We start from the raw sequence: 15,827 nt of genomic DNA on the forward strand, positions 1-15,827 counted from the left end.
TGATTGGAAAATATATCTTACTGTCTCTAGTTGCTACACATAATTTATTGCAAAAATGTATCATTACTAATTGAACTGGTTTTCAAAATGATTAAAAGCTTTTCAGAAAGTTCATCTAAGCAATTCCAACCTGTTTGATATCAAAGTTGTGCTGAAGGCTCAAAAGAGTAATTCTCTGGCTCAATTTCCTTATTCTTTGGTCAAATGCAAGTCAGAAGTCTCAGCACAGAATGTCTGGGTGAAATTTTACAGTCAGTTTATGCAAGAGGTTAAATGAGATCTAAGGATTCCTTCTAGATCTAAAACCTATTCATTTCCTTTTAATCTAGATAGAAACACCGGAAGAATGGCTAGTGCTCCAGTGTTTTGGCCTTTCCTCTCAAAGTCCAAACTTCAATAAGGGAACATTACAGGCTCTAATAAAAACCACATTGCCTGTAATAGCAGGGAAGAGTGCTGGATCACACGCTGAGATCAAGGAGAGACAAATTCAGCCCATTGCAAACACTGGAGAATTACTTACATCAAGATTTGAATTTCTGTTATGAGACATGATCTTTGACCCTTGCTTTGTTCTAGGTGGTTCTGGTCCCTTTGAAGAGTTGCCTGTACAGAGACAGTTGGTATTCAGGGAGCACTATATCCCAAGTTTTCTCATACCGCCTTGTTCCTCTGACAGCACCCATGGACCTGCCTCCCCTATAGTGAGTGGTATGGTGGAACGGACTCCCTGTCAGTGTGGTGTGTCCCTCAGCAATCTGCTGAACTTCAGTTTCTTTTCCACCAGCAAACTTGTACTCCTAGCTGTGGCCAAATATGCCAACTAGGACTACTGAATGTGCAGGAGGAGGGTCCTTGTCAAGAAGGAGGCCATGTTATTAGCTTAAGGTCTTGAGCATATTATTCAGGATCTCACTTGCTTTGTCTCAGAGGATGTGTCCCCAAAAGGAGCTTTGCTTGAAGGCCATCCCTAATGTCTCCTTTCCCCAGGTAGACCCTAACTTCACAGCCCCTATCCTGACATATTAGTTTAACTCCCAGTTGTGCAACCCAGCACAATGCTTTTTCTCACATCTGGGAAGACACTATATGACAGGTCTGCATTCAGACATTGCAACACGTCTTATCTTTAGAGAGCAAGCTCTTAAGGAAAAGAAGGTCTCCATCTGTTCTGTATTGTACAATGAACCTGGTGTCATGGATCATAACTGGTCTCCTAGGCACTGCCGCAAGATAGATAGTAAATAATTAGATTTCTGATCTAGGGAGTGGAGAGACTGCTTTGGTTCAGTCCAATCTCTAAAGTCATTAAACTCATACTATCTTCATTCCCTCTTGCCTGAGGTTCTGGCCCATTCTCCCACATCTCTTCTTCATTAGCTATTTGTAATCATAATAGTCATAGTCATTTTGGAAAAAAAAAAAAATAGAAAAAAAGCACCTCATCCAATGTACCTTACTTTGTGGCAGCATAATTTCAAGTTAATTGGATGACTCCTTGGAAGTGTTGGTATTTTGTGGTTTACAATCAATACATCTGGCCATTTATCAGTGACTCAAGAGATGGATAAAATAAATGTTTGAGAGAATTAATTTCTATTCATATGGCAGTACATAGGCAAGAAGTATTTTACTAGGTACGAATTCCTGCCTACTAGGTTTAGTGCTACAAGAAAGAACCCTCCACTAATACCAGTCCTAATATATTTGAGTCACATATACTTTACTTTTAACACTCCTCTAGTCCTGTTCACTGAGGAGTCTCAACTTGTGTTATGAAACAAATCTGCTCTGGCATGGGACAGGTCCTACTGTAGTTCCTACAGTCATGATCAGGTGGTGTCTCCTACAGGAACAAGGGTGACTTGACTTTACTGCAAAACTGAGAAGAATCAGCCCCACAAAGTTGGCTCCAGATATTTGGAAGAACATCATTATTTGGGGAGATTTTCAAAGGGAATACTTAGATACCCAAGGCCCATTGACTTTATGTGAGATTTGAGCAGTGAAACACATTTGACACTTTTAAACATCTCTATTTATCTAACCAAGTTACTTCTGTGGAACTAATGATTACAGAACCTGAGCACCTAATAATCTTTAATGCAAGTATCCTTGAAGCACAAACACTATTTTATAGAAGGAAACTGGAATCAGAGCAAGATGTTAGGCCAATTTTATGTGTATATTCAGACAGTCAAAGATAATATTAGTCACCAGATATGGAGTGACAATAATATCCTGACACTTAAGTAACTTCTTCAAGGTCAAGGAGAAAATCTGTGGCAGGGCACTGAGTTAAACCTCAGTCTTCCATGATGCAGCCTATTGGCCTGTATAGAGCTTTCTGTTCCTCTGTGCAGGATGAGGCTGCAAGACTGCCCTTAAAATTGAAAAGAAAGGAAACAGTCCCTCACTAATTGAAGCCAACTGTTTATCCTCCCTGAGGGAAAATGTTTCAGTGCAGTGCTGCCTTGAAAATTACCTCTTTACAAATGATATTACAAGGGGCCATATTCATTTTCCATCACAGATTCCAAAACAAGCTGGTTTTGAAGATAGAACTATTTTTTTCTTAATTACGAATATACATTTTAAAGATGTAGATGTTACGCACTGCTTTTAATTTGAAGGGGTTTTTTTCTTTCTTTTTTCTTTTTTTTTTTTTTTTTTAATTTCACTCTATCACATGAGAATGGGAGTGGTAGCAAACCCAAATACAAAAATAAGAATGGAAATTGACTTGAAAGAGGAATTAAAATTGATCAGATTATCTCCATTGCTCAGGCTGATCAGGATGCAACCCCTCCTATTCTTCCCCTGACATTATGAAGCAAACACATTAATGGAGAAAGATGTCTTCCCTTCTTAGAAAAAAATCCCAGTACGTCCTACAATCCATAGGTTTTGTGTAGCAATTTTTATTCATAGATCTTAACTAGGGTTTCAGAAAAGTCAAGTATCATCATTCATATGATACAGATGGAAAACTGTGGCATGCAAAGGTGAGAGTTGCGATTTATCTTACCTCTCTTCAGGTGTCTAAAAGTGAGATATCTAGATCTGAGTTAATTGCTATAGGTTCATTCCAGATTCAGTGGAGAGAGAGAGAAAGGAAACTTCTGAGCACCATTTAACCCATCCGTCTTAGGATGTGGTGAAGCACAGGTTGGAACTGTCTCCTTCTCCACTGTCCACAGGAGGTGTCTACATGACTAAATATAAACTATATGCCTAATATTTAGGCATTTAAGATACACAAAGTGAATTCTGCCTGAAATAACATTTTAAGGACAGTGGCACAGAAGCCCTGTTTAAAATTTCTTCTGTCCCTAAGTCCAAGGTTCCTCAGAGGCCCAATTTCTGGGTAAAAGCACTACATGCAGTTTAGTCAGAGACCTAAATTATTTACATAAGGATTTTCTACCTCCCAATCTGATTTCACATACACACTGAAAAAACATATATATATATATACAGTAATTGGAAAATGCTCTCTATGCCATGGAGAAAAGTTTTATTGACCTCCAGTATCTCCTGAGTCTCAAAACTTCTTGCAAACTGTGATACTGTAATCTGGGATCTCAACAGGCAAGGGGCAAATCTCTCTCACTGAAATTCCCACTCAGAGAAAATAGAGTTCAGACTGCATAGAATCTGTAGGTTTGAGCCAGTCTTATTTTAAATTGCTCAACTGTAACCTCTGTGTACCAACAGCTGAGAATACTGACGGTAGTCCAGACATTTCTTAGCTCCTACATCACACTAACATTTGCTTTCCAGAAAGATCCTGGATTACTCTAGAGTCAAAGATCTCTGCAAGTGTGCAAGAAACTAGTGACAATCATGAAGAAACAGGCACACAGCATTATGTGCTGAACACTGTACTCAGACTATACCCACAGCAATGTGACTGTATGAACTGTACCAGATGTGGAAACAACACACTTATTTATCTAGATCCACGGGTATAACTGTTTAGCTACTTGGTTAACATTGATTAGAATTGAGGTTAGATGAATAAACAAATACACACCAACTACATGTGTATGTCAGATGCGTGCAACACTAAGTTACCAGAAAGAACTGAAATTCAGACATGGAGTAATGATGGCAGGCAGGGGAATAACTTTGGATACTTATTCTTCCAGATGCCTCAGTTTCCTTTATACTAATTATTCTCTTTGCCATTCCTCCTCACATCACATTTTGTACCAGATCTCTTCTAAGACCTCTGCGTTCCTGCTACAGCGATCAGCAGCAATGGGAGACTTGATGTTAAGCATGACAGGCCTTGCCCAGGGATTGTTTGTGAATTTTCATTAAAATACCTTTTGGTAAAATACAGAAAAAAAGCCCCCACAGAACAGGAGCAAGGACAACACCAAGCCCCTCATACTAAACTCGCTGCTGACTGTATAGGGGATGTTGGTGCATCACCATTCCAGGAGCTCAGCTTGGACTCAGTGTGAGAACATTTTGATCCTTTGTGGATGTCAGACCAAACACACAAGGAAGAAGCTTGGAAAATTTCAACAAGCAAATGAAATCTGTAATGTGTGAGCATCAGTTACCCTTACATTAGTCAACATGCAGCAGAAAAACGGCCTATATGTCCCCTTCCCCCAAATCCTTCTCTGAAAGAACAGCAAAACATGCCTTCTGCCTTCCATTTTTTAAAGAAATGCCCATGTAACCATAACTACAAGTTCATCAATAGAAAAATACATCATAAATGGCTTGTTATTTCGACTCTTTTGTGAGACAGTTCATTAGAAACTTCATTTGTCTACATGGATTGCACTTATTCAGCTATATTCTAATAAAATGCACATTGCTTCCAATAAAGGGAATGCATTTGCTATTGATGTGCTATAAACTACTATACAGAGAGGTGTTATTATATCCTTGTGTAATAACAAGCCAATTATAATGATCAGCAAAACCTTTACAATAAAGTCAATGCATGAGGAGTGATTATCATAATGCATTCTAACTGTTCAGTGCCATAAATGCTTTACAATTAATTGTGGAGCGTATCTATAAATGTATTATTAATGCTGTATAAAAACCCATTGACAAGCAACCTTTACATTAAAAAAAAATACTAGGATTGTAATGTGTCCCTGAGTTCACCTAGGAGGCTGAGCTGTATTTACAAAGGCAGAAATTTTTATAGGACTACATTTTTTATTTCCTCCACTCTCCTCCTTCCATGTCTTCTTCCTTTTTTGCCCTGTTGTTGAAAAACCTCCAAATATCACTCTGCAGTGTGAAGGCCCTGGGTCATCTACCACGCTTGATTTTTGGCCACACATCATTTTGGGCACAGCTATAGGCGTTTACTGGTATCTTAACCCTATGACACTGGCAGCCTGATATACATAGATGCCAAAGGCACTAGCTGCAAGAAACAAGCAAATAAAAGCATATTAAAACCCAAGCAGGCAATGCAGGAAGGGTGAGAAGGAGAAAGGAATTGAAGTTACATAATTGATCAAAAGTTGCATAGTAGCAGAGAAAAGGCCTGATATCAAAACCTCAAGGTGATGAGCTCCTCAGCCTCTCCCCAGGCTCTGCTCTAGGTTCTCCTCCTTCTTGTCTGTACACTATCAGGTTGCAGATGCTTTATGAAAAATGTGCAATATGTTTGGGTTTTTTTTTCCTTTTATTCCCTTAATATTTGATTTTAAAAGGTTGTCCTCAGGACATGTGCTAGAACACAATGTCCTGTGGATCTTTTCCAGTTCCTATTGATGGGCACACTTCCATCGATTTCAATCACGATGGAAAGGGCAGACGTGAACAAAAGTTTGATGTCCCTTATATTCTTTCAGCAGGTGAGCATGGGATGGAGCACATCAGCCTTCAGTGTTCATCAGATATAAACCACTGCACATGAGGATCTGCCAGAGCCTTTTTTCTCGCCCAGGATTAAGTTTTACCAGACAGTAGAGAGCATGAATGAAGTCGTCCAGGGCCACTTTGAGTTAACTGAACCATTTGCATGTCGGTACATTCTGTCTGCTAGAAAATACAGCCCTGCGAGGACAAGAAGGTGTCAGCTGTCAGTAGGGTCATGCAATTCTGAATTTCCACAATAAACTAGGAGATTTGCCTTTCCCATTGACTGTAATCAGTCCTACCACAAGACAGAGCTAGAAAGAGAAGATTTCCGTGGGTACTAGAATGTTCTTGCAATATCACGTTTATTTTAAGGCTAAAGGAAAAACACTAGAGATTTTAACCAATATTCAGACCTGTAATAAAATCTAATGGACAGGTTCCCTTTGAAAGCAGCAGCTTTGAGTGTTGCTATAGGAGGCTCCATCACACATCGTGGGGTCTAAAGCTCGGCTTTACTTTTCAAAGTCTCTGGATCCAACTGACCCGAGAGAAAGGAAGAACGCCCAAATCTGGGTGATTTTATTGATTCTGCCATGGACTTGATGCATCCCTGTTCACATGGGCATTAAAACAGGACACACAGGCCAGAAGGGTCCAGAGCAGTGTTCAGTACTGTGGGATATATAAGGTGACCTTTGTGGTCCTAGGCCCAGATCCTTCCACAGCCCTTGACTAGGTAGATAGAGAGCTGAACACGCTACAAGGCACTGGCATCTCTCCCTCCCAGTACTAACAGCATCTCTGACAGCCTTTCCTCATGAGCCCAGCCTGTCAATGACACCAAGTTTTTGTTGGTCCTGACACTTCCTCAGCCTTTGAGATAAGAAAGCTGACTCGTAGTTTAATGTCAAGATCTTTTGTTTAGGTTCCTGATTTTTCTCTTTTTTCCTTGACTCTTCATATCCTCTCCCACTGGATTTTTAACAGAATATTAGATTATTTTTAAGCAGTCATTCTTTTTCTTTACCCTTCACACAGAGATATTGCAACTCACCACCAGTGTGCTGTTTAATATTGGATATGTAATTTAAAGAGAGAAGATATTTAGATTTGGGTGTGGAGGTATTTTTATTTATTTATTTTTAATTCTGCCTACAAGAAGAGTCAAAACCAGCTGATTATTCACATTTGGGATAAATCTCAGGAAGATGAGATGTATGAGACTTAAGAGGAGGATTTATCATGGAGTTGGAAGTATTCCTTCAAACCACAAGGCAAGATAAAGAGGAAGAGAGATGTTTTTTAAACTGTTGTGTGCACCAAAAGAAGGGAGAAGAAGAAGCCCTGGGTGTGGTAAATGGTTTATCCAGAGGTCTTCAGTCCAGACCTCAGAAAATGTGTGGACAGGACCTGTTACTGTCCAGCTGGTAGTCTTAACCTTGTAAGTGCAATGGTCACAACAAAGGCTGACAAACCTGTGTTGTGTGGTCCTTGTGGGTCCTTCTTTGTGCCTTGCCTACCCAAGCTACAGAAGATTAGGGTGAGTCATACCGGGCTCATGGTGATGCTGAAAGTGTTAATGGAGATGTACTCATGGAGAAGTAAGCTTGGAGCTTTTCTCCCAAGTGTGAGAAGGGAGAACATTATCTGTCTCCCTGGGGTGTTTTCCAGTGCCATCTGCCTGTTTCTGCTGAATGTGAGGACCATAAAAGAAAGAGAGATGAAGAAAAAGCTATGTCAGGCCACATAGAGGTAGACAGTATGGATCAACACCTGGAAACAGAACATTTCTTCAGTCTGCTTTCCAGCTTCTGGGGTGGGAATTCTTTTGAAGAAGGCCACAAAGCATACAAGACAGGAATTACTGGTGAAATGGTTTCCACAGAGCTTGATGTGTCAAGCAGTTCATATTGCTCACAGACAAGGAAGATACAAGAACTACAAAGGTACAACCCTCATGTGTACAGAGTCCTAGAGTTCAGGACTTCTTGCACAAACACAAAGCCTAACTTCCAGCAGTACAGGAGATGAGATGCTGAGCTTTCTCAAGATTTCCATGTTCTTAGTTACCCTTAATGTTCTTCTTCAGAGCCTTCAGGACTGAAGGTCTGAGCAACCAAACCTATTACTTGCAAAGATCTTCCAAGAAAGAAGGAAATAATTTCATGTAGCATTGTTATAGCAGTATGAAGCCAAGCCAAGCTGAAGGCAACCAGTCTTGCTTGATTTCAATGTCTAAACAGGCTGAGATCTGGCTAGTACCTGGATGGGAAGCTTCCTGCTAGGTTTTGGTCATCATCACAAGCCACAGAATTCTGATCAGCTAAATGGAAAACAGCTAAATGCCAAATGACTACTGGGACCCTGGGCTGTGTTTGTCACACATAAATCCTACCAGCTATAGCAGAGAGCTAGTGAGAGTTAGAAATGTCCTGGATTAAATGAAAAATAGGTCCAGCATTTTGTCCCAAAGGAATATAGGGCTTAGAAACTGTGGAAAGGCCATTCTGCCCCCATCATCACCACTGAGCTGATGGAAGGGAATAAGAAGAACCAGACCATAGTGCATGATCGAGGCACCACTGATTTGGTATTTACTGTAAATGAGTGCTTGGACATTTTGCTCTGAAGTTGGAATAAAGCATAACTGAGCAGATAAATTCAAAGCCTGCATACTCAGTATCCGGTAGAGAAATGATGCAAGTCAGTTGAAATATAAAGTTCAAACATTCCAGCTGCTGCTATCACGACCCCAGAAACAACAAACAAAAAAAGACACACTGCACATGGCTCCCCCAAACACACACTAACAAATTTGCTTAAAATCACAAACACAGGGAGAAGCTTTAGTAGATTTGTGAAGTCTTGCATGCAGAAAACATTGCAATGTGATGAACTGCAGGCTCTCCTGTAAATCTCTCGACACCCACTCTGCGGAACATTGCAGCCTTTCAACTGTAAACCACTTTGGACTTTGCCTTTTTGTTTTCTTTAGTCCAGGAATCTCCCATATCTCTTTCATAAAAAGCAGGAGGACCCCAAAACCGTCAAGTATTTCTCGGTAGAGACATTAACACTGGGCCTGGGTAGCACACTGTGTGCATCTTTGCACGCTTTTCTTCATGGACCTTCCTCTGTCCTTTGAGAGGAATGTGGGAGCAATGAAGCATCTAAGCATCACTAACAGAGTGCAAATACAGTAGCAGGAGAGCCCTTTCCTTTTAAAAAATGTTACTCCCCGTACAACCTAGTGGGACCTCGGGGCTGCGTTTATCATAGGTTAACCCTGCCAGCAGCAGCGAGAGTTGTCTAGTGAGAGCTAGAGTTATTGTGGATGAAATAAGAAATGGCTCCGAACTTTTGCCCCAAACCACAAAACAGATTTGAAATCTCTCCCTAAGTTTGCAAAACTTTAAGTCACTGATATCTTCAGACTATTTTTAGATCTGAATATGAGACAAGGAACCAAGAAAAATCACTAACAACAGGATGAAAAAATAGAAAATTCTAACAGTTTAATTGGGATTTGTCACATTCAGAGTTTAATGTGGAGTTATAGCTTGCATCTCTAAAACCATATTGGACTACCTAGTTGATGGCAAATTAGTTTCTGTATAGTCAAGCTAAAATTTGGACAATGCAAAGACCAATGAGAGTTTTTAAGGTACCTTTAATAGAGCTAGATTTACAGGGTGATTTTTCAGAATGAAATACAGAATTGTTGCCTTTTTATCACATTCTATCAATTCCACCACTGCTAAAGTCTCTATAAAATGCCAATGGACTATGACCTTCCAATCAGGTATGTGAAGCTTCATGAGCTTTTTATAGAAAGAGCAACCCTATATAACATTTTCTAGCTTGACTATACAGACACGTGCATGCACAAACAGGCAGAAATGCAAAATGCAAAATTTTCCCATTAATTTAGACTGTTTCCCCAGAGAAAAATACCGAGAATACATTCATTTCTAGTTCCTGTGAGAATTAGCAAATGTAAATAATGCCAGTTTTTATTGAAAAGGATTACACTCTTTGTCTTGTTCCTAGTCCAATATGAGGATTAACAAACAAAATAATAAAATCAGCAAAACTAATAACGGGCACTCAGGATTTCCATTTTGTTGGGTTTAGATAATTTGTGCCAGGCAACATTTTGAATTCTTCCCCAAGCCGAGACGGTCTGACAATCTAAATTCCCACTAACACACACTAAAAGCTAACACATGCTTTCAGTTCAACTGAGAATAAAGACACGTGAAGGGTTAAAGACCCACAAAATCCAGATTCCAGAACAACAGGAAAAAATGATAAGCAGGATCTATTTGGGGGAAGAGTTAATTCTGGACTCCTATTAACTTTGGGTTGTGGGAGAACTTAATGCAAAAGTCAAAGATTTGTGTTTTAGCAAAATGCAGGTATTTGTCCCTACCTAAAACACAATCCCACTTCCTCAAGAATACTGCTCACCATTTCCAGTAGAAGTCTCCTTGTAAACTACAGTTTCAAAGAGCACTGCCTCTTTCTTTAATACCATGACCTGACACCAAATGTCCCCATAAGCCAGATGGTAGAGGTGTATTCAGAGAGTGGGCTTTGGGCAGACCAAGGTCTTGTGCTGTGCAGAAGAGCTGCTTCATCTTCCAAGCCCTCCTCTTCCCTCACATCCTTTCCCAATACACTGATGGGGCATAATAAGCCACAACTTAGTTTCTTTGTTGTTGAAGTTGACCTTTATCTTGCAGCCCTAATGAAGTCCTTTGATGTGCTCCTAAAATACACGGCCTCCTTTTCAGCATTCTGTTTGCCATGCTGGCTTTAACCAGTGGGCTTGAGAAGAACGTGTTTTCATACAATATCTCCCTTGAGTGCCAATTTTTCTTTTCTCCCATAGTTGCCCTTGAGTCATGTCATCCTGAAACATCACCAGCCCAGAAGCTGCTAGTCGGTGGGGAATTAGGACGACATGTCTTTCACACCAATGATGAGTGCACCAGCTTGGCCCCTGCATTATGATCACCTCCGATAGGAGCAATATGGGAGCAGTGAGAAAAAGATGAGGTTTGTGTGTGTTGGGGAGATAATTAGCTAAAATACAATGGGGAGGGAACCACTAGTGTGATGGATAATGTGGAATTAAACTGCCACCAGAACCCTTTGCAGTTCAAACCACCCCCCTGAAAGCAGCTGCTCTTAGCAAAAGAGTTTCAAAACCCTTCCCAGAAAGTCAGGCATGTGTTCTCCATTAGTGATTTGCATTAAAAAAAAAAAAAAAAAAAAGAATGATTGGGAGCTATATACCCTGTAGGCGCACTAACCAAATTGGCCAGCCTAATTATTTTTTGGTATGTCTAATTAAATAGACAAAAGGCCCTCCCTTCACTCTTGCTGTCAGCACGAGCTCCGTTGGAATGTGCATAATGTCCCCTCATTTGCCCATGCAGCTGAGCCTTTCCCTTCTCCCTTGGGAGATCAACGTTGACAACTGCCCATGGCTTACCCACTCCTGCTCAGACGGGGAGACGGATCGTCAGGCGGGAAGGGAAACGGGGTAAATTGACCTGGTTCTGTTAAAAACCACCGGACAATGCTGTATGATTTGACATGCCTTTGTTGCAGGTTAGAAACGTACCATGACCCTTGATAGCAGAACTTGCCGTTGCAGAGCCCATCGAATACTTTCTGCCTAGTGTTGGCCAAATTCCCACGAATTTACTTTAGAGGGACTCTGAAAGTGCAATATTTATCCCTGAGCTTTCTGGTGTTTTTCCAGCACTCAGCTCTTCTCTTGCTCTGCAATTACACTGCACCACAGCCCTTCCTTACAGAGCCTCTGTTGACCTGCCGGTTTCACCACTCCGTAACACCAGCCCTACAACTACAAGCTGCACACAGAGTCTTCCAATGACTTGAGTCACTGGAGAGTTTCAGCCTCACGCTGACGCAGTCAAAGCCTCTGGAATCCAAAGCTTTTAACTGAAGAAAAAGAATACGATTTCAGGGTCTTTTGTCTGTGAGGCATTTTACTTCTGCTAAGTAATTGTTGCTGGGGATTTCTACTAATGCAGGCGCAAAGATAGTTGTCCCATAAATGAGAAAGAGTTTATGTCCATGGTGGAAATTAGAGAGCTTTCACACATCTAAGAGCCACATCATTACTAAAGGACAAAATCTATTCCCACAGTCATACGATACATAAGCACTAGAGCTTTTATGCATAACTAGGCAAAAGAATATCCTTTTTTCCCCACAAAGAGATAGGGATAGAGATGAAAGAAGGAGCATGGTATTATATATACACAAATATACATATAAATGTACAGACATAAGAAAAAAAGTGGAATGGTAATTTACCCAGCATACCGTACGACCCGCTCACAGTTTCTCAGTGGGCTCTACTATTTGATCTGACAAACAGGCCCCTGTTAGAACAGTACGGTGAAGCATCTCTACATCAGGTCTGGTAAAAAACCTTTTACAAGGAACACCTTATCACTGGTGATCTATTGAACGGTCACTTAGCAAAGCCTTCCAAATCCACTGTGCAGGCTGGAAAAGCGAAAAGACCGACTCCTGATTTCAGCTACACCTGTGCAAATCCTGAATAACTCCCTTGGACTGAGAGAAGACTACACTTCCCACAACAGGTTTATCCAGATAAGCTGATACAGGTGCAGAAAACTCTACTACCTCAGAGTCTGCTTTTTCCAAAAGCAGAGTTGCTTCACTCCATACAGAAACAACATGGTCAGGGAAGCCATAAAATATCCGCTTTATCCTAACCAAATTAAACAACTCTGCAGCTCAGCCTAACATAGATCTGAAAAACCTACATTGCCGTCACCACTGATAAACTTTGTTAAGTCAGCGCCTGATGCTTCACTTCTTAACGAGGCAGTTATTTGTTTCCCAGGCAATTGCTGGCACCTGCCTGCCTTTTAAAATCAAATAATAATTGAATATGAGGAAAGCGAGACGAAGTAAAGGAGATTTAATAAAGAGAATCTTTGCTGCAGAGGGAATTTCTTTGGCAGTGATTACGTTACTAATTGATCAGCACATTGCCTGAGAGAAGCCAGAGACAACAATTATACTTAGCACTGTGGCTGAAAGCAATGCAGTCAACTACCTCCTCGGCTTTCGCTGTCCGCTGGTTTCACCTGGATCGGTCTATTCATCTGTAAGAAAAACCAAAGAGAGATGCATAATTAATGGTGGAATCAAACATTCATATACAGAGGTTTGCTTTGTTTTTTAACCATGCATCATAGTTAGTACCAGAATTTGCTTCACGAGGAAGGGGATAAAAGGCAATCAGTAAACAAAGAACTGCAAAACACAGGTTACTTCTTCGTCCGAGGTAAATCAGTGTTACGCGATTTACCTCACAGGTGCTCTGTTGGATCGCTTTGGGAAAGAGATCTGACTCATTTCACATAGGTCATGAAATTTTAAACATCACTTTTTAAATTTCTAATAGTTTCCTCAAGAAACACTACTGTGTCAGAGCAGAAATGCTCAGAATAAGTGAAACTTTAATTGCAAAGATTCCTTGAGATTGACACGATGAAAAGAGAATGGAAAACTGAATTCCACCTCCACTGTCAGCTCAGTAGGACAGTTACCTGTAACATAGCAGACTTTATTTCATACATATGGAATGGGATTTAGATATGGTTTGTCCACATGGTAGAGGAATGCTGGCTATTGAGAGGTTTTTTTGCGGCACTGGATAGAAAATGAGTCAAAACCTCTTCTTCTATTGCTTTTTCTAGTATCTTTTCACATCAGAATATAAGCAAATATGAAAACATTGTCTTTACACTGTGACTAGGATTTCTGTTCTCCAACTTCTCTTTCTCTGAACAAAGACTATCAGTACTCCTGGATTTGCTCACCCTCAGGAGAGAGGACAACAGATGCCCATTATCATCTTCACTGGTGGTGCCTATCATGATGTGGTTGTCTGATGAGCAGGGATAGAATACACTCCTCCCATTAATAGTTGGAGATGCAGACTGGATCAGAACCAGCTGAGATTTTTTCTATCTGAAAGCCCTTCCCTACCTGTTGTCCCATGTCATTTAAAGCAATCCATGCACTATGCAGATGGATTAGTCAAAATATTTTTCTGTATGTGTCTACCCCCAATTGGAACAAAATTATCCTTTATATTTTGCAACTATAGAGAGTGCAAGTTCAAACAAGCATCACAAGGAGCCGAAAATCAGGAGCAAATGGGAATCTCCCAACACATTGCTTCTCTGATAAAGTCAGACCACAAATTGGCTGATGAGTGTCACAAGATGCCTTCAGGTGATACTGTCCCTCCCTTATTTGTCACTAATCACAGTTGGGCAACAAAGCTGCTAGTTTTCTTTCTTTTAGTTCTTCTTTTTTTTTTTTGGTTAATTTCCTTTTTTTTTTTTTTTTTTTTTTTTTTAATTTCCCTGAAAGTAGTTCATAATAATTTAGATTTATTCTAATTGCTTTGCACACATATTTAGCAATAAAAAGTTATCAAGCTGGCTGACAAGTAGGTTAAGATGATGGAGAGCCCAGCAGATCCTGCTGCATTGTTGTCTCAAGAGGAAAATGTACTTAGCCATAAACTGACTACAGTTAGACTTGAACTCAGGAAGAAAAGGATCAATGGCTCCAGAGGCTCCTGAGCAACTCTTGCTCTCTCATATGCCTGTATCATCCAACAAACTCCATGCGGCTGAAGTGTTAAAACCAGAAAGAAATCTGGTACTGGATAAGCCTTGTATCAACCCCTGATTCTGCAACTGTAAAGACTTGTCACACACATATCACAAGATACTAGCAGGACTGGAGGAGATATATTTAGCAGCAGCAGGATGGACATCCTGCCGTAGGTCTCCTGTAACCACCTGTGAGCAGTCAGCTGTTACATTCAGAGATCTGACATCACACAGGTGAGAAGGGTAGTTTATGTCATGTAATTCCAAATGTCTAAAAAGTGTCATTTCAAGCCTCTCTTAAAATTGGTGTCTGAGATGAGAAGGATGAATGATCTTCTGCAGTGCCTGTTTCTCTCTACTGAACATAAAGGTAGTCTATGCAGTTAAAGTCAGGTGGGATGAACCTCAACTTGGTTCTCATGCACAGGACGATGAAGCCAAACTACTCAGTTACTGTGCTTTAACTACCTCCAGCAGCTCAACCACTGAGACTGGTTTGTGTTTACAGTAGGCTGGTCTGACTTGAGAGCTGTTAAATTTCACAGTTACACTCACAAAACTGGGTTCCTCATGTGGACACAATGGCTAACCTAACTCCAGTGGCTAAGGGAGCATGGTCAGAGGTCCCTGGTGCTCAGTCCAAGATAGGCAGATCCTGTATCCCAGGATATCAGTAAGAGAAACAGTCACAGTAGCCAGGAATTTATAGGAGGTGTGCTGCATACAGTCCTCAGAAGCAATGACTGGAGTCTAAAAATGGACACAGCCTTGCAAAGCAGAATGCTCCACAAATCTACCAACATAGGTGCTGATCCGAAGCCTGCTAAAGGCCGTGAAAATCCCCACTGAGCTTGAGTAAGCTTCGGATTCAGCTTTTAGGAAAAACAGAGAGAATTCTTCTTAGTTGTTTTTTAGTTCAATGTGGCCAGTTTGCAAAAGGCAGGAGAGATCATCAGACCCTTTAGCAAAAATGAAAGGAGACTAACATTTGTTTGTGGTTTGGGTTGTTGAATTTATTTTTTTTTTTATTTTTTTTTTTATTTTTTTTTTTAGAAAAAGAAGACAATCTCCAAGAAAGAAGAAAGGAAAAAAAAAAAAAGAAGTGATGGAATGAGTGTCCAACAGAGGAAGAAAAAAGTGGGGAAATTAATAAGTAAAAGGCTAGTGTAATTTAATGTACACTATGATTTATACACTTGACAATTTCTTTATAGACCAAAGAGAAAGTGCTGCCTTCACGGAGCCCCTAATACAAATTGAGATCATCTTGACATG

General features: G+C 40.4%; 1 protein-coding gene across 20 annotated transcripts in view; it reads right to left on the reverse strand.

The window, feature by feature from the left end:
* The window catches only part of CELF4 (CUGBP Elav-like family member 4), a gene marked incomplete at both ends in the record, with an annotated part of 683,534 nt that overhangs the window by 270,919 nt on the left and 396,788 nt on the right, over positions 1-15,827 (reverse strand). For 14 of the 20 annotated variants that reach the window (XM_080362012.1, XM_080362002.1, XM_080362013.1 and 11 more), the window contains one exon: positions 12,977-13,025. In XM_080362012.1, coding sequence (XP_080218138.1) covers positions 12,977-13,025 — 49 coding nt within the window. Of the gene's footprint in view, positions 1-12,973; positions 13,026-15,827 lie in introns of all 20 variants that reach the window. The other 6 variants (XM_080362005.1, XM_080362015.1, XM_080362006.1 and 3 more) reach the window with 1 other exon arrangement.

The sequence above is a fragment of the Nesoenas mayeri genome (genome assembly GCF_963082525.1).
Source record: "Nesoenas mayeri genome assembly, chromosome: Z".
Classification (NCBI taxonomy): Eukaryota; Metazoa; Chordata; class Aves; order Columbiformes; family Columbidae; genus Nesoenas; species Nesoenas mayeri.